At 38.1% G+C, this 23,128-nt stretch overlaps 1 protein-coding gene across 13 annotated transcripts in view; it reads right to left on the minus strand.

The window, feature by feature from the left end:
* RAPH1 (Ras association (RalGDS/AF-6) and pleckstrin homology domains 1) overlaps positions 1 to 23,128 on the minus strand; it is a 102,859-nt gene that overhangs the window by 29,631 nt on the left and 50,100 nt on the right. For 8 of the 13 annotated variants that reach the window (XM_087435671.1, XM_087435670.1, XM_087435663.1 and 5 more), the window contains 3 exons: positions 17,191 to 17,265; positions 1,626 to 1,703; positions 1,014 to 1,173 (listed from right to left, as the gene is read on the minus strand). In XM_087435671.1, coding sequence (XP_087291797.1) covers positions 1,014 to 1,173; positions 1,626 to 1,703; positions 17,191 to 17,265 — 313 coding nt within the window. Of the gene's footprint in view, positions 1 to 1,013; positions 1,174 to 1,625; positions 1,704 to 10,159; positions 10,223 to 17,190; positions 17,266 to 23,128 lie in introns of those variants that run through there. The other 5 variants (XM_087435674.1, XM_087435669.1, XM_087435672.1 and 2 more) reach the window with 2 other exon arrangements.

The following is a 23,128-nucleotide window of genomic DNA, read 5'->3' on the forward strand; positions in this document are numbered from 1 at the left end:
CGCTATATCTATGAATTCAAACCTTCCCAATTCTCTAAGAATAGCTATAAATGAGTATTGTAAGAAAACATTTTTATAAATGTTAATAAACTTCTAATAACTTATGGTTTACTTTTGGTGGTTACGTATGTACATTTTGAGTGAAAGAGGTTAATAATTAAATCTTTATTTCTCTGGAAACTGTTGTGAAATATTTAAAGATATAATAGGTAGCAAGAGCAATGCAAATACATTTTTTTTTTGCTGAGGAAGAGTCGACCTGAGCTAACATCTGTTGCCAATCTTACTCTATTTTGTATGTAAGCTGCTGTCACAGCATGGCCGCTGATGGATGAGTGGTGTAGGTCCACGCCGGGGAACTGTACCCAGGCTGCGGAAGCAGAGCAGGCTGAACTTAACCCCTAGCCCACCAGGGCTGGCCTGCAAATACAGTTTTAAAATAAAATTGCCAGTTGATATTGATTACTGATTCAAAAAGCCTAATAACAATTATTGCAAGGTTTCTGTAATCACCTGAGATTACAAAAAGAAAACATTTTAAAAGAGTCAATAATGGTATAAAGAATGAAGAATTTTTAAAATTAGAAAATACCATACCAAACCACAAATCATAAAGCAAGACTTAGCACATCTAGCTAAAAACAAGAAAGATGTGCTTTATGTTTCCCCTGAAATCAAATGCTGGTGTATAGACTTCAGTACAAATGTGAATAAATATAACAGTCTTTAGTAAATGTATTGATCTATGTAGTTCTTATTTGAAGGGAAAGAGTATCTTGTTACTTAAAAAAAAAAAAAACTTTGTTCTAGCCATAAGAAAATCTGAAGTGAACTTGAAATCTTGTTATTCAAAGAAATCTCAAAATACTTGAAAAAAGAATAGTGTAAAAAAGCCAAGGTTATATTATAGAAAAAATATATATATAAAGATGTCTCAAGGTGCTTTTATCAACATGAAAACTCTTGAAATTACATAGAAATTAAAAAGTAATTAAAGCAAGGATATTACTAACCCATTTGTAACTCAGAGATGGTTTCCACTAGTGACCAGTCTGAACTGTACCCACAGTGGGATTTGTCCATCAGGTTATCCAGCACTTGTCTCACTGTCTGCCTCTCATCCACCATCATTGTCTTAGAACTATCATCAGACATGTGGACTCTAATCACCAGCTATAACAACAGGTAGAAAGGCAATTAAATACAAACCAAAAAATAGGCATTCTAGAAATTTCTTCCAACATCAAGTAACGTTCTGAGTAATGTCCTCGGTTAAATATCAATTAAAACACAAATAATGACTTTATTATGCAAGAAAGATACTCTAAAATTAGGTATCAAATAACATACCTAAAAAAATTTAAAACATTTTTAAAACTATAATAACAGGTAAGATTATAATAATAAGACTATTTTGTTTTGCTCTTTTAGGAGAATTTAAACCAGAAAGTTACTTCTTTTATAATGCATTTTATCCACAAAAAATACATGTGAAAAATATATTAGGAAGAAATACCCCTCTACCTCTCCATGTGTCTTAGGGGTACGTTACAGAAACAAGGCAATTTTTTATAAATCCGTAAAACTGATAAAAATTCCAAACCAGGAAAAAGCCCAAATATCACCTTTTTCACTTGTGCTTCTTTAATTTTCTCTAGGGCAACTCTGATCTTCTCAGCTTTCAATTTTGCTGCCTGTTCTTCCTGTGAACACAAAGCACTTCAGATAAACTAATGCTAAAATAATGAGAATTTTTGAGAAGTTTTTTTATCCTAAAGGATGTTGCTAGCATTGAATTTCAGTAAGAATATAACTCCACACACTTACATAGAACACATTTTAAAAATAACCCTGTTCATAAAGTGAGAGCAGACATATTATAAAGGAGCACGTTTTAAGATGCAGACTTGAAGATCTCTTATAATAAGACTAGATTCCATATTCTAGAGAAAAAGAAATTTGTTCTGTAGTAAATTAATGAGTTTGATCTGTCAATCTGAAGCAGATGAATTTCAGCTTCTGGGGTCAGGGAAACACGAGTGTCTAATGGGCTGTCTATGGGCCTGCCAGTTTGTTACACACGCATAATCCCTTGACTCCTGAATTTATACCCCCTCTAAAGTATGGGCAATTTTTTGCATACTAACGTTTCGTTCTGTTATACTGAAAATGTATCATCATCATAGAAATAGCAAAAAACAGTATCGATTTATTTCTTTGCAACCATATAAAAATCCTTCATAAAAACGGTAGGTATGTTCTCATTAGTATACCAATACAAATAGAGGAGGCTGCAATACATTCTAGGTTTTACTCTGCTTTGGAAAATCACGCAATTTAATCAATATCTCATGTCAGTAAACTCAAATTTGTTTCTATTAATTCATGGATAAAATTTTTTTAAATGCCAAATTTTCCAAATATTTAATTTCTAGTAACTTCTACTTTATAAAATTTCAATTATAAGTAGTAGTAAAATTATCAAGAACTAAAACATACTTAAGCCATCTATTTTTCCCTAAAATAACATACAGTACTGTAATACAGGTACTTACTTGTACTTTCCAGCAATAGGCCATAGTACACTGTAGCATTAATCTCCAGTTGAAAAAACTCATGTAAGTAAACCTTTGCTTATAAGGGATTACTTTCTAATTCTAGGCTTTTGATTACTCCGGAAAATATCTAAGAAAAATATAAAATGCCATCTTATATATTCCTTTATTTAAGACTTAGAAAAAAATACAAAGCAAAAGAAAAACCTAATTATATCAGCCAAATTTTACTTGCTCTGGATTGTGATTAAAAACCATAACCCATGTGTTTGTTATTCTTCATTAAAAAGCTAAGGCTTCCAGGGCAAAAAAAAAAAACTCAATTCATTTAATAGATTTATTCCCTGTTTTCTTAAATTCTGTTGGCTTTCTTGTTTCTGAACTGCTTCTATTTCCATTTCATACTCTAGGCTGTCTCCTCTCATTTCAAGCTTAGTATTTACTACTCTGTGGAACAGAGAAGAAAACAAGTAGGAAGACAGTGGGCTTGTCTGCCAGAAATCTGATCCTTTTCAATGAAGGGAGCCAGTGAATTAACATAATAACCAAGGTCTCGAAATACTATCTGTAAACCCAATTAGACAGAGAACAAAGAACTTTATTTTAACAATGGAGAGGGGTAAGATCAGACTTGATTTTCTTAGACTATTATAGATGTATTCCTTTGATTAAAAGACTAAATCATCCTATCCCCCACTTTATGCAAATAAAGAAGAGAATTATAAAATATGTTGATGGTATATTTTAACTTAAGATAAAAATTTTTTCTTTTTAAAGCAGGCTATAAAATGAGAAAACAAACCTACTGTCATTAAAACTCTCAGTTTCTGGAATGCTGTGTCTTAGCGAAACAAAAGCATTATTAGTCAAAGTACCAATTATATGTGATTCTGATGAGTAGAGCACTACTCTAATTTTAAATATACTACCACGTTCCCAAGGTTTTTTATGAAATCAGTTATTTGACACTTTTTTTTGGAAGAGAAAGAGGAAAGCAGGCGTTTTATGAGTGTTTTCTCAATGGGATAATGACCTTATGGCTCATTTGCCACATCCTTAAGGTCTGAATGGCTGTTACAGGGAAGAAAAATTTACCAAGGCATATTTTCAAGTTTTACTTCATGTCTCTGAAAAGCAAATTTAAATCTCAAAGTCTGAGAAAAAACTGCTCTGGAGAATCAACGTTTTGTATATTTAAAATATAAACATGAACTGCTAAAAGGCCAAATTCTTTTATGATATTATAACTAATCTGCAAAAGTTAAAAAAAAAAGTTCAAAATATATCCTCAATGCCAAAAAACAGTTTTAAGAAAAAAAGAATATTCAAGAGAATGAGAAGACAAGCCATAGACTAGGAGAAAATAGTTGCAAAATATTTATCAGACATACCATGATAAAGGACTATTATCCAAAATATACAAAGAACTCTTAAAACAACAAGAAAATGAACAATCTAATAAAAAATGGGCAAAAGACCTGAACAGACAACTCAGCAAGGAAGATATACCGATGGCAAACAAGCCTATGAAAAGATGCTCAATATCAAACGTCATTAGGGAACTGCAAATTAAACAACAATGAGACACCACCACACACCTATTAGAATGGCCAAAATCCAAAACACTGAGAACACCAATGCTGGTAAGGTTGTGGAGCAACAGGAACTCTTTATTCATTGCTGATCGGAATGCAAAATGGCATAGCAACTTTGGAAGACAGTTTGGTGGTTTCTTATAAAACGTATTTAAACATGCTCTTACAATACAATTCAGCAATCATGCTCCTTAATATCTACACAAATGAGCTGAAAACTTATCTCCACCCAAAAACCTGCACAGATGTTTATAGCAATTTTATTCATAACTGCCAAAACTTAGAAGCAACCAAGAAATCCTTCAGTAGGTAAATGGATAAACTGTACTTCATCCAGACCATGGAATATTATTCACTGCTAAAAAGAAATGAGCTATCAAGCCATGAAAAGTCATGGATGAAACTTAAATGCATTTTACTAAGTGAAAGAAGCCAATTTGAAAAGGCTACAGCCTGTATGATTCCAACTACATGACATTCTGGAAAAGGTAAAACTATGGAGACAGTAAAAAGATCAGTGGTTGTCAGGGCTTAGGGAGAAGGAGGGACAAATAGGTGGAGCATATAGGATTTTTTCGAGAGTGCAAGTATTCTGTATGATACTCTCATGGCAGATACATGTCATCAGCCATTTGTCCAAACTCAGAATAGACAACACCAAGAGTGAACCCTAATGTAAACTCCGGACTCGGAGTGATAACGATGTGTCAGCATAGGGTTCATCAGCTATAACAAATGTACCACCCTGGTGAAGGATGTTGATAATGGGGAGGCTATGCATGTGTGGGGCAGGGGGCATATGGAAATCTCTGTACCTTCCCCCAAATTTTACTGTGGACCTAAAACTGCTCTAAAAAATAAAGTTTATTCAAAAAAAGAATATAAGAATTTAAATATTACATTTTGATATTGGTTGTAAATATAAAAATAGTATTTTCATACTCCTATTTTAGCATAATATTATTTGCCAAATACAACAGACTGCAACCAGTGCTATCTTTTGAAGCACTGACATAAAAAGTCATTCAGTTATAACATTAGCTTAAACTCCCTGATCAGTTTGTGTTCCACAGGCTAACAGGAAAAAAGGCGACACAGTGCAAGAAAGGATTAAAGAAACAAGCAACACATGCAACAAATTAACATACATTAAACCAATTAGATTTCTTAGCCACCAATAAGAAACTATTTTTACGTACATCTAAATTCAGCTATTCTTCCGTTTGCTCAAAATACTACTCTTTAATAACTACATAAATTGTTCTTGTTAAGATTGTGTCAAATTCAAATTTAAGAGCTATGTGCTTAATTTCAACCTAGGCAAATCTTTTTATTCTTTTCTGGTTTATTAACAAGGCTAATCCTTGCTAGAAGCTTCTTGAAGAAACGATTAAGATACCTCTAACTTTCTTTAGAGTTGGAATATCATCACTGGAGTAAAACTGAAAATAAAAATATCTATATAAAATTGCAAGATTCATAGTATTTTGTTTCCTGTGGATAATAAGCTCTTCCTAAGAAAGTTTAATTTTTATCTACTATATTTAAGCTATAATCATATCTTTTAACCATAACAACCTAGGAAAGGAAGCAATTGTTTTAAGCTCATAGAGTGTTGTGCAATACAGGAAAGATCAATAAATCTTTGTTGATGTGTTTAGATTATATACTTAGAAGACATCTAATAGTTTATTTATAAAGGCAATGCAAATCTATGTTCAATGTCTGCAGCCCAAGTTTAATACAAAGAACAAAGCCTTATTCATCTCCTGTTCTCTTCTTTTGGTTAAAGCATATAAACTCAGGTCTTCAGTGTTCTGCCCCTTATCTTCTGACCATCCCTTTATTCACACTGTTTGCCCCACAACCATCCTAAACATAAGTAAAAGACACCTCACACATACAACAACTTAACTTTCTCTCCTATCCCTTCTCTTAAAAGAGCAAAAGACAACCCATTTTCTACCTGGAAAACTCCTGTGTGGCTATCAATAACCATCAAATGCCAAGCCTCCTCAAATTTACATAAAGGACAAAACTCCGTGAAGATCTTATGATTAAATGAAAGCCAATGCTCTGGTTACAAAGTGTTAGAGCATTCTCTTCAGTGTAAAAATTAGAATACTTACAGAAAGAGTTACAGTTGCTAAGAGATGGCTAGTGAATTTCTTCAGCTAAGAAATTACTAAAGCTTTGTGGGTTCAGAACAAATATAATGGAAATTAAGGGGCTAAAGAGTGGTTAGCAGTTTCTTTGGAATCTAGTTTATTTCACGTTACAACAACAAAAAAGTTATGTAAATGAAAATGATTCAAAGAAAACTTGGAGTGATAACAGTTTAATGTCCACAAAATGCTCTATTCTATAAAACTGTTTATAACCAAAATAATAATAGTAACAACTAGTTTACTTCCCCTGAAGAAATCCTAAAATTGATAGACTCACTGAGAAGAGAACTAACATTAACTGAGCACCTAAAACTTGCCACATTCCAGGAGGCATGTTACACCTGGTCTCACTTAGTTCTCAATGCAAGGCTAATACCTTTATTACATCCACTGTACTGATGAACGAAGGCCCAGAAAGATGAATCTTTCTAAGAGCACACAGGCAGTAACCAAGTGACTAATTACTTGCTCTTTTCACTATAACGTCATACACCCTTTTGTGCTTAAAAGTTATAGTATAAACTTTTGGGATCACAGTAAATAAAAACTGCCTGTCAGAAATAAAACACTTCCAGGGGCCAGCCTGGTGGTGTAGTGGTTAAGTTCGTGTGCTCTGCTTTGGGGGCCTGGCGTTCACAGGTTCAGATCCCAGGTGTGGACTTACGCACCGCTCATCAAGCCATGCTGTGGCGGCATCCCACATACAAAAAATAGAGGAAGACTGCCACAGATGTTAGGTCAGTGACAATCTTCCTCCAGCAAAAAAGAGGAAGACTGGCAACAGATGTTAGCTCAGGGCCAGTCTTCCTCACCAAAAAAAATAAATAATAAATAAATAAATAAAAGACTTTCAGAAATATAACAGAATTTTGATAACTTCTCTGAGGCAAAGAAAATGGTGGTTAACATTACAGCATTCCTTGAAATCTCAATGGTCACTAAAGGACCATTCCTTTACATGACATGTTTATTGAGACTGTGCAGTCTTGGGTTTGCGTGCAGGGGGTACAGAGTCCCTGCTCTCATGGAGCTTACATTTAACAATAGAGACGAGACAATAAAGAAAGAGATGTGTGGTAAGTCCGTCAGTCATAAGTCCTATGGGAAAAAAATAACGCAGGGTAAGGGAGTAAAGCGTGATAAAAACACATTACTAGATCAGGAGTTCAGGGGAGACGTTGGGAACGGCACCCAGAGATCTAAGGGCATCAGATGAGCAATGTATCTTTGCCCACTGCTCCTATTTATGGCAAAATAGTCCTGTGCTGGCACAAACGTCACTCTGAGAAGAAACTGGTTGGCATTGTTTTTGCAGAAACTCCCAGCTCAGAACTGTATGTGGGATAGTTTTCCATGAATAGTGGTGTCGTGACAACTGGATTGGCGATGAAAAACCAATATTCCCTTTGCTGCCCTGGCCTAGGCACAGTGCTCCTGTCTTCATTCTGCCGTGTACTAACTTCCACGTGTCACAGTGTCCTAATTTACCAAAGTGCAGAGGTGGGTCAGTGATGGGGTAAGAGGAACCAGTCTGCCACACAGGTGGTGTGCAAGAGGTGTAAACCCATTTTAATTTCAAAACAGCCAGCACTGACATCGAGAGGCCCCTGTGGCTCGGGTTATCGAGGAATTTCTGCCACCTCACCCTTGACTCTTTCCCCCACCCCACCTAAGTATTTGGGTTCCATCCTACTGAATCACATTCCTGCTCAAAGTTCTTGTTGTACGTAAGCAGGGCGATATATAGGAGGCAGCTAGAGCCAGATGTTGGCTACACACACCAGTAATGCCACCACTTGAGTCATGGGTGAAGATATGATTCGAGCAGTGATGGCTCTGGCACTGCAGTTGGTATCATCATCCCTTGGGCAGAGGCAGAGTAGAAGTTACTGATGCACTTATCCAAAACTTGCAAAGAACAACTCTCCCCATCGTAGGAACTGTTTTGTTCATTGCCATATCCCCAGGGCTGTAACGCTGTCTGGCACAAGTACGTATGCAGTAAATATTTGTGGAATGGATGAAGTTATTCTTTTCAACAGTTTCCCACTGCATTTAGAAAAAATACAAACCCCTTAGCATGTCTTGCATGATCTGGTTCCTGCCCACCTTCAAATCCAAATCAAGACACCACATCTTCATTCAACTATTGAAGCTCCAGAAACAGTCTTTTTTCAGCTTCTCAAACATGCCAAGCTCTTTTGTCCCCGGGGCCTATCTACAGGGAACACTTCCCCTCACCCTCAAGCTGGCTTCTTTTCATCCTTCAAGCTTTAGATTAAATATCACCCCCTTAGAAGGGCCTTTTCTCATCTTACCATCTGAAGGGAATGTAGCCCCAGGCCTCTCCCCAGTATTCTCTATTGCTTTACCTTGTTTCTTTCACAGCACTTACCACGATTTAGAATTTGTTTACATGCTCACTTGTCAATGTTTTTCGTCTGTCTTCCTAAGTAGACTGTGCGCTCCTGAGGGCAGGGAATATGTCCATTTTATACAATGCTACATCTCAGCACCCAGCACAGCACAGGATTCAACAAATACTAGTTGAATGAATAAGCTACGGAGCTGGTGAAATGTTACACTTAATCTGAGAGCAGTGTACAAACTGGACTGGAGGAGGGATAGGCAGGAATAAAGAGACAAGTGTAATGGCCCTGCTATGAAATAAGGGCCTGTTTTAGGGTGGGAGCAATGGGAATGAAGTGGATGGGTGACCTCAGTTAAATCCTGCAGATTATGACAAGCTTCATTAGAGCTTTGAGACAATAAGTGAGAAGAAAGGCGCCAAGGATGGTATAGGGCTCAAACCTGGGTAATTAGGAGAATGGCAGCATTCTGAATAGAAATAGAAATGTCAAAAGAAGATGGATATAAATTGTGAGACCCCAGGGATAGGGTGGGTAAGGAAGCTAAAGACCTGGGGATTGGAGGTGCTGTAAAATGCCGGTAAACTTCCAGGAAACGCCTGATAGCCATCTGGAAATGTGCTGCCCTCAGAGAGTGAGATCTGATCTAGAACAGAGATCCTAGCTGAAGCTATGAGTGTGGACTCCAGGGAGAGAGAAACAGAGAACGAAGCGCTGAGGAAAAGGAAAGAACTCTGCTATGGTTTTAAGTACATGGCTATCTGCTTAGACGTCTACACTTCTCTATCTTTAAAGCTCTTCTACCCCATTCCTAAATCTTAAGAGAGAAACTCAAGCAAGAGAAAGGGTGTCATTGCTGTCTCTTGGATTTTGTCTTTGAGCTGCTTCTCGGGAAGATTTTAATTTTAGCTTTATCATCTTCTTTCACAACTTGATAAGATTAAGAAGAAATGAATTTTTAGGGGGCGGAGTCAAGATGGCAGCGTAGGCAGTCTCTGAACTCACCTCCTCCCGTGGACACAGCCAATTTACAACTACTCGTGGAAAAATTACCCCTGAGACAGAACTGAAAACTGGATAAGAGGAACTCCTGCAACAACGGACAATCCTAACTGGAGTAGAAGAGGCAGAGACTCCCTTCTGGAGAGGAAAAACGCCACCTTCACAAGCCGCCAGCTTCACGGCCGCCGGGAGCAGCTCACAGGTACGCACCCTCCCTGGAGGCGCGGGGCCCTGAGCCGGGGAGCGGCCCCGCTGTGGGCATTTTGTGGACCCAGCACAATTGAGACCAGCAGCATAATATCTGACTTTGCCTGCTACTAAAGCATTGGGTAGCACCCCCAGAAAACCCGGTTCACAAAGAAACTAAAACTGGCTCTTAAAGGGCCCGCGCACAAACTCACCCGTTCCAGAAAGCATCCTAAAATCACCAGAAAGAAAGGTGCACAGTGCTTCGGTGACAAGAGACTCACCTAATAGGCCCTGAGTGCATCTCGGTGAGGGGTGAGACCTCTCCAGGGACTGGGACATTGGCGGCGGCCATTGTTGTGGCCTGGTGTGAGCGTGCTGACACAGACGCCATTGGAGTTCTCCCTGAGACCTGCTAGCCCAGGGTCTGCTCCACCCGCTAGACCACCGATTTAATCCAGCTCAGCCAGGGCAGGCAGCCCACCCTAGAGACTAACCCCACCCAACAACAAGCCCTCAGGCAACGTATGGGCCTGCATAGATTGGTGACTGGATTCTCTGCAGCCTGGCAACTGAGCTGACTTGAGCGGGGCAGGGTGTGCACAAGGAGCGGGTGGAGAGTGTGGGGCGGTGGCAGAGTGTGTGGGGCTCCCGCCGTGGAGAGACTGGGTCCACTTGGGGAGGTCGGGGCGCTCACACGGGGCAGGACTGTGTTGACTGTGTGTGTGGACCTGTGGGCGGCAGGGCTTCTCAGCCACAGAAGACTTGTACTTCTCAAAGACCCACATAGGAGGTTTGCTCCACCTTCCAAAACCTGAAACAATTGGGTGCTCCTGTGCCTGAGGGCAGCCCCACCCAGCTGCAATCCTCAGAGAGCTGACAAGAGACCTAATAGGCTAGAGGCTTACAGCAATTGTAAGGCCCTGAGCCTAACAACCTGCCACGGTGGGGGCCTACTCACTTAAAAGAAATACTGCAACACAAATGTGGTATTAGAACTTGCAGCCAACTGTGCTGGGGCTCCCACACCTGATAAAGAGACTGAAGGGCCCACAACAACTACAAGCAGCTGAGCATTACAACAGCTGGCCAGGAGCATAACTCAGCCTCCCTGGGCGCCTACAGGGAGAGCAAACAGGCCACAGCAGAAGGATACACGTAGCCCACATAGGGGTCACCCTGGAACATTGAGAACTGAGGGAAGCACACTGGAAGCCTCCTAAGCCATCACTTACATAAGGTCACCTATCCAAGAGCAGGAGACGTAGCTGACCTACCTAATACGTAGACACAAGCACAGGGAAAGAGGCAAAATGAAGAGGCAAAAGAATACATTCCAAGTAAGGGAACAGGACAAAACCCCAGAAAAGGAACTTAGTGAAACAGAAATGAGCAACCTACCCGACAGAGAGTTCAAACTAAGAGTGTTAAGGATGCTCACTGATCTGGGGAGAAGAATAGATGGACTCAGTGAGAATGTCAACAAAGAAATGGAAGATATAAAAAAGAACCAATCAGAAATGAAGACTACAATACTGGAAATGAAAAACTCATTAGAGGGACTCAAAAGCAGAGTAGAGGATACAGAAGAACGGATCTGTGAGCTGGAAGAAAGACTAGAAGAAATTACCCAAGGTGAACAGGTAAAAGAGAAAAGAATTAAAAAGAGTGAGGACAGTCTAAGGGACCTCTGGGACAACATCAAGCGCACTAACATCCGTGTTATAGGTGTCCCGGAAGGAGAAGAGCGAGACAAGGGGGCAGAGAATCTATTTCAAGAAATAATAGATGAAAACTTCCCTAACCTAAGGAAGGAAACAGACATCCAGGTACAGGAGGCACAGAGAGCCCCAAACAAGATAAACCCAAAGAGGCCCACACCAAGACACATCATAATCAAAATGTCCAGAATTAAAGATAAAGAGAGAATCCTAAAAGCCGCAAGAGAATGTCAAGTTACATACAAAGGAAACCCCATAAGGCTATCAGCTGACTTCTCAGCAGAAACCTTACAGGCTAGAAGAGAATGGCATGATATATTTAAAGTGCTAAAAGGAAAAAACTTACAGCCAAGAATACTCTACCCAGCAAGGTTATCGTTCAAAATGGAAGGAGAGATCAAAATTTTCCCAGATAAGCAAAAATTAAAGGAGTTTGTCACCAAGAAACCAGTGTTACAAGAAATGTTAAAGGGACTGATTTAAGGGGAAAAGAGAAGACCACAAATAGGAAAAATTATCTATTTCCACGATTAGAACGTAATGGATACAAATGCACAAAAAGAGGTTGGATATGATATCAAAAACATAAACGGAGGGAGGAGGGGAGTTAAAGAGTACAGCTTTCAGACAGAGGTCAAACTAAAGTGACCATCAATTCTGTATAGAAGAAGTAAGGAACAGAGAAGGACTACTAAAACACTGAGGAAAAAAAAAGTTAAAAATGGCAGTAAGTACATACTTATCAATAGCTACTTTAAACATCAATGGACTAAATGCTCCAATTAAAAGGCATAGGGTGGCTGACTGGATAAAAAACAAGACCCATATATATGCTGCATACAAGAGACACACTTCAGACCTAAAGACACTCACAAACTGAAAGTGAAGGGATGGAAAAAGATACTCCACGCAAATGGCAATGAAAAGAAAGCTGGGGTAGCAGTACTCATATCAGACAAAATAGACTTTAAAACAAAAACTGTAAAACGAGACAAAGAAGGGCATTACATAATGATCAAGGGAACAATCCAACAAGAGGATATAACACTTGTAAATATCTACGCACCCAATGTAGGTGCACCTAAATATATAAAGCAATTATTAACAGACATAAAAACAGAAGTAGACAGTAACACAATAATAGTAGGGGACTTTAACACTCCACTTACACCAACGGATAGATCATCCAAACAGAAGATCAATAAGGAAACATTGGCCTTAAACGACACACTAGAACAGATGGACCTAGTAGATATATACAGAGCATTCCATCCAAAAACCGAAGAATACACGTTCTTTTCAAATGCACATGGAACGTTCTCCAGGATTGATCACATATTAGGCCACAAAACAAGTCTCCATAAATTTAAGAAGATTGAAATAATACCAAGCATCTTTTCTGACCACAAAGGTATGAAACTAGAAATCAACTATAGGAAGAAAATCAGAAAAGCCACAAATATATGGAGATTAAACAAAATGCTACTGAACAACGACTGGGTTAATGAAGAAATCAAAGAAGAAATCAAAAAATACCTGGAGACAAATGAAAATGAAAATACGACATGCCAGAATTTATGGGATACAGCAAAAGCGGTTCTAAGAGGGAAGTTTATAGCAATACAGGCCTATCTCAATAAACAAGAAAAATCTCAAATAAACAATCTAATAATGCACCTAAAGGAACTGGAAAAAGAAGAACAAACAAAGCCCAAAATCAGTAGAAGAAGGGAAATAATAAAAATCAGAGCAGAAATAAATGAAATAGAGACCAAAAAACAATAGAAAAAATTAACAAAACCAAGAGCTGGTCCTTTGAAAAGATCAACAAAATAGACAAACCTTTAGCTAGACTCACCAAGAAAAAAGAGAGAAGGCACAAATAAGTAAAATCAGAAATGAAAGAGGAGAGGTTACAACAGACACCTCAGAAATACAAAAGATTATAAGAGAATACTATGAAAAACTATATGCCAACCAATTCGACAATCTGGAAGAAATGGATAAATTCTTAGAATCATACAACCTTCCAAAACTGGATCAAGAAGAAGTAGAGAATTTGAATAGACCAATCACCAGTAAGGAGATCGAAACAGTAATCAAAAACCTCCCCAAAAATAAAAGTCCAGGACCAGACGGCTTCCCTGGTGAATTCTACCAAACATTCAAAGAAGACTTAATACCTATCCTTCTCAAACTCTTCCAAAAATTGAGGAGGGGGAAGCTCCTAACTCATTCTACGAAGCTGACATTACCCTGATACCAAAACCAGACAAGGACAACACAAAAAAGAAAATTACAGGCCAATATCACTGATGAACATCGATGCGAAAATCCTCAACAAAATACTAGCAAATCGCATACAACAATACGTTAAAAGATTATACACCATGATCAAGTGGGATTTATTCCAGGGATGCAGGGATGGTTTAACATTCGCAAATCAATCAACGTAATACACCACATTAATAAAATGAAGAACAAAAATCACATGATCATCTCAATAGATGCAGAGAAAGCATTTGACAAGATCCAGCATCCATTTATGATAAAAACTCTGAATAAAATGGGTATAGAAGGAAAGTACCTCAACATAATAAAGACCATATATGAGAAACCCACAGCTAATATCATCCTCAATGGTGAAAAACTGAAAGCTATCCCTCTAAGAACAGGAACCAGACAAGGATGCCCACTGTCACCACTCCTATTTAACATAGTATTGGAAGTCCTAGCCAGAGCAATCAGGCAAGAGAAAGAAATAAAAGGGATCCAAATTGGAAAGGAAGAAGTGAAACTGTCACTATTTGCAGATGACATGATTTTATATATAGAAAACCCTAAAGAATCCACCAGAAAACTTTTAGAAGTAATAAACGAATATGGTAAAGTTGCAGGATACAAAATCAACATACAAAAATCAGTTGCATTTCTGTACACTAACAACGAAGTAGCAGAAAGAGAAATTAAGAATACCATCCCATTTACAATTGCAACAAAAAGAATAAAATACCTAGGAATAAACTTAACCAAAGAGGTGAAAGATCTGTACACGAAAACTATAAAACATTTCTGAAAGAAATTGAAGAAGACACAAAGAAATGGAAAGATATTCCGTGCTCTTGGATTGGAAGAATTAACATAGTTAAGATGTCCATACTTCCTAAAGCCATCTATAGATTCAATGCAATCCCTATCAAAGTTCCAACAACATTTTTCACAGAAATAGAACAAAGAATCCTAAAATTTATATGGAACAACAAAAGACCCGAGTACCTAAAGGAATCCTGAGAAAAAAGAACAAAGCTGGAGGTATCACACTTCCTGATTTCAAAATATACTACAAAGCTATAGTAACCAAAACAGCATGGTACTGGCACAAAAACAGACACACAGATCAATGGAATAGAATCGAAAGCCCAGAAATAAACCCACACATCTATGGACAGCTAATCTTTGACAAAGGAGCCAAGAACATACAATGGGGAAAAGAAAGTCTCTTCAACAAATGGTGTTGGGAAAACTGGATAGCCATATGCAAAAATGAAAGTAGACTCTTACCTTACACCATACACAAAAATTAACTCCAAATGGATTAAAGACTTGAATGTAAGACCTGAAACTGTGAAAGTTCTAGAAGAAAACATAGGCAGTACGCTCTTCGACATCAGTCTTAGCAACATCTTTTCAAACACCACATCTGACCAGGCAAGAGAAACAATAGAAAAAATAAACAAATGGGACTACATCAAATTAAAAGCTTCTGCACAGCAAAGGAAACCATCAACAAAACGAAAAGACAACCTAACAATTGGGAGAAGATATTTGCAAACCATACATCTGATAAGGGCTTAATCTCCAAAATATATAAAGAACTCATGCATCTCAACAACAAAAAAACTACCAACCCAATTAAAAAATGGGCAAAAGACCTGAACAGACATTTCTCCAAAGAAGATATACAGATGGCCAACAGACACATGAAAAGATGTTCAAAATCACTAACTATCAGGGAAATGCAAATCAAAACTACAATGAGATATCACCTCACGCCCGTCAGAATGGCTATAATTAACAAGACAGGAAACAACATGTGTTGGAGAGGATGTGGAGAGAAGGGAACTCTCATACACTGCTGGTGGGAGTGCAAACTGGTGCAGCCACTATGGAAAACAGTATGGAGATTCCTCAAAAAATCAAGGATAGAACTACCATATGATCCAGCTATTCCACTGTTGGGTATTTATCCAAAGAACTTGAAAACACCAATTTGCAAAGGTACATGCACCCCTGTGTTCATTGCAGCCTTATTCACGATAGCCAAGACTTGGAAGCAACCTAAGTGCCCATCAAGGGACGAATGGATAAAAAAGCTGTGGTATATATACACAATGGAATACTACTCAGCCATAAGAAACGATGAAATCCAGCCATTTGTGACAACATGGATGGACACTGAGGGCATGATGCAAAGTGAAATAGGTCAGAGGGAGAAGGTCAAATACCGTATGATTTCCTTCATTAAGTAGTAGATAATAACAACAATAAACAAACACATAGGGACAGAGATTGGATTGGTGGTTACCAGAGGGGAAGGGGGGAGGGAGGAGGGTGAAAGGGATAATTGGGTACATGTGTGTGGTGATGGGTTGTAATTAGTATTTTGGTGGTGAACATGATGTAATCTATGCAGAAATAGAAGTACAATGATGTACACCTGAAATTTTTACAATGTTATAAACCAATGTTACTGCAATAAACAAAAAAACAAAAAAAAACAAACAAAAAAAAGAAATGAATTTTTAAAAAACCCTCCGATACAATAATAACAACAGACATTACCCATAGTTACTACGTATATTTTTCAGAAACTACCTATAACTAAGACTGACATTCTTGAATTGAACATTATTTACATAAGATAACGAAATAAAAACATAACTTGAAAAGAGGTAGGAAGCTATTCAGCTTCCCTATTTTGTTATTCCTTACTGAATGATGACAATGGTGGAAAGATTTTACATTGATGTAAAATACCAGCCCAATGGAAATCCAGCTGAACCGATGTAAACCATTCTGAGGGCGGAGAACTGAGAAATTAAAGTTGCAGCCTTCTCTTCCACTTTGATTAAGCTAATTAATGTAAAGTACGATTCTGTTTATATAAATAAATGTTTTAATTAAGGTGTTGATAACATAAACAAAATTAGAAAACAAAGTTTCTAAGGAAACTCACAGCACAGATAACCATTGGTAGTAAAAGTTAAAGCAATGAAATTTTTAGACTTTCAAGTGAAATACAATGTTAAACTAGAAAAAGTGTAACGTACTTGGGAAGACTGTCAAGTATACACAAAAGTTAAAAACTAGTGAAAAATTACTGAAAATATTTTCTACTCTCAATATTTTCTGACAGTCATTAAGATCAGTAAATAATTACCTTCAGTAAGAGAAAAAAATACCTCGATTAAGGACAAAGGCGCTGAAATAAGAAAGCACAATCTGAGAAACGTGAGAGCACAATCAAAACCAGAAATTATATTCTACCCACAAGGCATAAATATTTACATGCAGGTGGAAAGAAGAAGTGTCACCTTGGTCAGCAAATGGGCAGGTTTTCCTGCAATGTTTCTCAGAAGAAGGGAGGTTTCCCTGTCCAGATAGGAATGCTTGTGCAGAAAAGAGAGAGAAAAACAAAAAAGGCAATAGAAGTCAGTGGAGGTTTTATGTGTTTAAAATATAAAGTAGACAAAGAATGATTCTTTATCATTAATCTCATATCTTTTTTTCCTAAACTCAGTGAAATGTGTCCAAAAGAAAATTTAAAAAAAAAAGGAAGAAGGGAGGCAAAGACACCATCTATGCCAGCAGGCACATCCTAGCCCGCTCCTGCTGATCCCTCCCTCTGGGAAAATGGATGGGACGCTGCAGAGAGCACAGCCGGTATGTCTTCTAGGGCCGTGCTGGTGAGTGCCATGCACACAGCACAAATAAACAGGTGTTGAAGACCAATGACCAAACATATTCCTTCCCCTTGCTAAAGCCTATACAAGAACTATATAGCTTTCAATAGTATATTCTTATGAAAACAGAATAAGACTACATCATTTTTAAAACTTCTGCAAGTATTTCTGACTATTTCAATGATAGCCACACCAGAGGAAAAATGTCCATAAACATTTTGCCTAATGGATATCACCTGTTTTCAGTAAAATTGTATTAATTCACTCACTATATCAGAATACTAATAGGACTGTGTTGCGTAGTAAAGGACTTGCATAGCAAATGAATAATATGAACAAAATACTAAGAAATGTTGTTCCCTTAAATTGGTTAATTCAAGCAATTAATATATTTTCATAAAAATGATTTGTGAATAACATAGCCCCTAACTATTCTTTTCCTCCTTAATAACTTTTTAGTATCACATTGTCAGGTAAGTTTATGCAATCATATTGAAACTCATATGGTATAAATTGCAGCTGTTTTGATACATATGTAATTCAGATTGCCTGTCCTTAAATAATTCTAAATTAGTATTTATTTTTTTAATGCTATGTAGTTACTAACCACCATTTAAAACAACGCATGGCACAGCTGAGTGGAGTTACAGAAAATAGTCTATAATGTTATATTTTATAAATCTACCTATATATCAAGTTATTCTCGAGAAACAAATTCTTTGGAAAGAAACTCATGTAAACAAATATTAGACCACTCTCAAAGTTCATTGTCACAGATAATAAAACACACACTTCAAGATTAGAAACATTCTGGGGCTGGCCCGGTGGCGCAAGCAGTTAAGCGTGTGCGCTCCGCTGCGGTGGCCCAGGATTCTCTGGTTCGGATCCTGGGGGCGCACCAACACATCGCTTGGCAAGCCATGCTGTGGCGGCGTCCCATATAAAGTGGAGGAAGGTGGGCATGGATGTTAGCCCAGGGCCAGTCTTCCTCAGCAAAAAGAGGAGGATTGGCAGATGTTAGCTCAGGGCCGATCTTCCTCACACACACAAAAAAAAGATTAGAAACATTCTGTTACAGAAAATGATATCAATGTAAACTTTGCTCATATCTACAACACTATGTAGAGCTGGGTTTGCCACATGGTATTTCACTGCCTATATTTTTTTGGCTTTGTATTAATGCAAGATGAACCTTACAAGCATATTTGCCCCTTTCACCACTCCTGGAAAACAACAACAAAGAAAAAAATCAAAGGTTAAAAAAAAAAAAAAATTGGGGGGCCGGCCCAGTGGTGTAGTGGTTGAGTTCCTGCGCTCCACTTTGGTTGGCCTGGGGTTCGCGGGTCTGGATCTCAGGTGCGGACCTACGCACTGCTTATCAAGCCATGCTGTGGCATGCGTCCCATATAAAGTAGAGGAAGATGGGCATGGATGTTAGCCCAGGCCAATCTTCCTGAGCAAAAAGAGGAGGATTGGCAGATGTTAGCTCAGGGCTAATCTTCCTCTCTCTCTCTCTCTCTCTCTCTCTCTCTCTCACACACACACACACACACACAAATTGGACATATTAATCAAGATTAGCACTAACAAGGTCAAACAATAACAAGAACAGAGACAATTATGCCTAGGTCCTCATTTACCTAGACGGTATAATCCTCCTGAAGGTAAAGATTAGTTAGCTCACCCATAACGACACTACGTAAGCAGAAATTTCTGAAAAGTCAATTTAATTTATGGTTAACAATGAGCTAAGACCAGGGAGAAAACTGGCAAGGACAATTAAAAAGAGCAACTGTAACTTTCATTGTTCTTACTCATTTGTTTTTGCTATTCACATGTAATGGGAAAAAATGTATTCTTACACAACTGTGTCAATCATATAGAAAATAATTTCCTGAAAACCCACTCCTATTTACTTTATCTTACTCATGAAAGTTACTTTCTCCAAAAAGGATCCCCCAAATGAGTAGAATACCTACATTCAGATAATTATATTTCAAATTTTAAAAGCTAAATCTGCTTCAGGCCATCATAACAAACTATTATTTGGTAAATATAATTCCAGACATTAAATTCAAGTTTAAACTTAAAAAAAAAAATCTTACAAGATTTACTCAATCAGTCTTCAAACTCAAATCACCTCAAGACATCAAGCCACCAAAAAAAACTATAATCTGATCAGTAAGAAACAATGATATCTAACTATTTGTTTAAAGATTTAGAAGTTATTCATTTAAAAATATTAAAAGGTTTAAATAGCTTAGAATAAAAAGGAAATAATCATTTACGTAGGTATCCCTCTAAAAATATGCCACATCTAAAAAATGAGACCACAAACAATAGCTGACCACGGTCATAAATTACTGTGTGTTTGGGACAGTCACGTAGCTATTTGCTGCTTAATCACTAGAGGGAGGGAGGCCAGGTCTCCATGCTCCCTCTATCTAAGCTACAGGTATTTATAGCAGAAAAAAACAAAAACCTAGAAACCAGAAGCAGCGAACTTCTTCCTTCAGCAAATGCCTTACTTTATTCTATCTTCCCCCACTGGTGCCAGTCATACATTGCTCTAGGATTCCTCAGAAAGTGGATGGAGGTGCAGGAGAACTGGTCACTGGAGAGATGCAAGAGGGGTGAGGCGGTCGGTGCAGCTGGAGGACTGAGACAAGTAAAAGACAGTGGTTTGGGCACCTCGTTAAATCAGCCTGCAGTCTCAGCACGTGCTGCTGGTAACGAACTACACATAGCTTCCTTCAAATAGGTCCTTCTTTATTTTCTTTCATTTCCTTCATTTTTAATCCATTTCACTGGTTTATTAAGCCCAATTTCCTTCTCTCTTCCATTTTTCCCTTTCTTTCATTTATTCAACTATTGATTAGGTTTCAACTTTGAGCCTGGAACCATGCCAGGCACTGAGAAGTAAAGGTGGTCTAGACTGGCATTTCTCGCTTGCACGGAGTTTAGAGTCTAACAGGGAGGTAACCGACACCTACAAATCAGTGTGTGAAGCAGTCTGGGAGCAAGGAGGAGGTACGGTACCTCACCCCACATTAGGGGCTCAGGAAAGTAGTTCTGAAAAAGCTTAGAGTCCTGGAGGGTAAGAGGTGGGGGGTAGAGACAGAGCAAATGGAGGTATCAGCAGTTCTCAAAGGGAGTGGCGCTGCCTGCCCTCCAGGAGGCATTTCAGAAAAGGCTGGGGATACTTTGGGCTGTCACAATGAAGAGGAGGGGGGCGTTACTGGTATTTACTGGGAGGGTAAGTCAGAAGTGCTAGATGCCTGGCAAGCATGCAACAATGTCACATAACAACAACAAAAATGCCACATCACACAGGAATTTTTAATATCCTCATATGGAAAATCATATAGATGGGGAATCCTGTTTATAACAATCTGAGCTTAGAACCTAACTCTATTTTACACATAAACACAAAGATTTTTTTGTAACTTTAATATTCAATGACTTTTCCAGGAATGCTATTTACCATGTCCAATAAATGGAGGGAGCCTGCCCTTTCTCTTGCTGAGAATTCACCAAGAGTTTCTCATTATTTTGGAAAGTCATTTCACCAGTGGAAACCTGGCTTGAGGTAAGAGTTGCCAACACCCAAACTGGCAGTATCAGTGGCAGCACTCTGTCGCGTGCAAATAAATGACAGGAGAGATGTGAAATTCCTTTCAACAAAATTAAGAACTAAATACTTACTGTTAAATTAACGAAAAGACATGAAATGCAGGAATTTCACCGAGCTTCATTAATAAAGATTATTTAAAAATATTTCACATTACTGTCTTATTTAAAACATTTATAGCACAACGAGAAATCTACATTGTAAAAAACCCAATATTAAAATAATTTTATCTCTACCTCACCCCATGTTATAAAGCAGGGAATGATTTTGTCACTACAATTATAAATAAGTTTCTTCTCATTTGCAAGAATTTTGTACTTCCCCATTTTCTTTCCTTTAACAGTCTATAAATTATCTCAGCACATTATCCCTACTTCAGTTAAGGTTATTTCCCTTTTTCTATTACCATACACAGGTATGTTTTGTCTGCTATTATTTATCATAACATTTTAATTCTGGGTCCACCCATATTTCTGATTTTTTTCCTGTACTTCTTGTAAAAAATGACTTCTGACCTTCTCACTTCTCTTAAATCCAAAGTTCTTAATTATAAGTGGGTGTAGGATCTGACCACTTCATTGCGTCTTTTAATACAGTGGTGGCCAAGCATTTAAAAAGTGAGATAGAGGGCCGGCCCTGTGGCTTAGCGGTTAAGTGCGTGCGCTCCGCTGCTGGCGGCCCGGGTTCGGATCCCGGGCGCGCACTGACGCACCACTTCTCTGGCCATGCTGAGGACGCGTCCCACATACAGCAACTCGAAGGATGTGCAGCTATGACACACAACTATCTACTGGGGCTTTGGGGGAAAAAATAAATAAATAAATAAAATTAAGAAAAGAAACAGTTGCCTTAAAAAAAAAAAAAAGTGAGATAGATACTAGTATATTATAAATTACTTTTTGGTTATTTCTCCTTCATACTAGGTGTTAGGGCATTAAATTCATTTAAAAAATAGGTATGTAGGTAAGTTATATTATCTATGAACTTCATTTGGGATACTAAAGATAGCGTTATAAATTATTTGTTATTAAATGGGAGTACTGGGACTGAAAGGACTGAGAAGTGCTGCTTGGGCAGAAGAAATAAGACGATAATGAAAGTATTATAGTAAGTGCGGCTGACACTTAAGAGTGTAGGGAGGTGCAGGGAGTGTAGCAGAGGCGAGGGTGGAGAAGTGTTTCCACTATGCAGGATATAATCCATGAGTGGGTTGTGAAATCAACCTACTGGGTTACTACCAGTATTTTTAAAGGATAGGAAGGAAGGAAGGGAGGGAGAGAGGAATGGAGAGAGGAAGGAGGGAAGGTCAGAGGGAATCTGATTCCACTGGGTGGGGGTCAGGGATTTGGGGTGTTTTTTTAATGCTTCATAGATGACTCTGAAGCAGCACTGTCCTATGGAAATATAATACAAACCACAAACATAATTTAAAATTTTCTAGTAACCACATTAAAACAAAAGTAAAAAGCAAGTGGGGAAATAAACTAATATTAGTATCTTTTATTTAACTGAAAATATCGAGCATATTACAATTTCAACAAGTAGTCAATACAAAAAAATATTGAGATATTTTGCATTCTTTTTTTCATACTAAATCTTCGAGATCCAGTGTGTATTTTATCTTTATAGCACATCTCAATTTGGATTAACCATATTTCAAGTGTTTACTAGCCATGTGTGGCTAGTGGCTACCATATGGAACAGCATGGCTCTGAAGCACCCAGATTTGTCAACCACTGACCAGAGGATACATTTTTTTTTTTTTGAGGAAGATCAGCCCTATGCTAACATCTGCCAATCCTCCTCTTTTTTTGCTGAGGAAGACTGGCCCTGGGCTAACATCCGTGCCCATCTTCCTCCACTTTATATGGGACGCCGCCACAGCATGGCTTGCCAAGCAGTGTGTCGGTGCGTGCCTGGGATCCAAACCAGCGAACC

This window comes from Ceratotherium simum, chromosome 9, assembly GCF_057802395.1.
Source record: "Ceratotherium simum simum isolate JZ-2026a chromosome 9, ASM5780239v1, whole genome shotgun sequence".
Classification (NCBI taxonomy): Eukaryota; Metazoa; Chordata; class Mammalia; order Perissodactyla; family Rhinocerotidae; genus Ceratotherium; species Ceratotherium simum.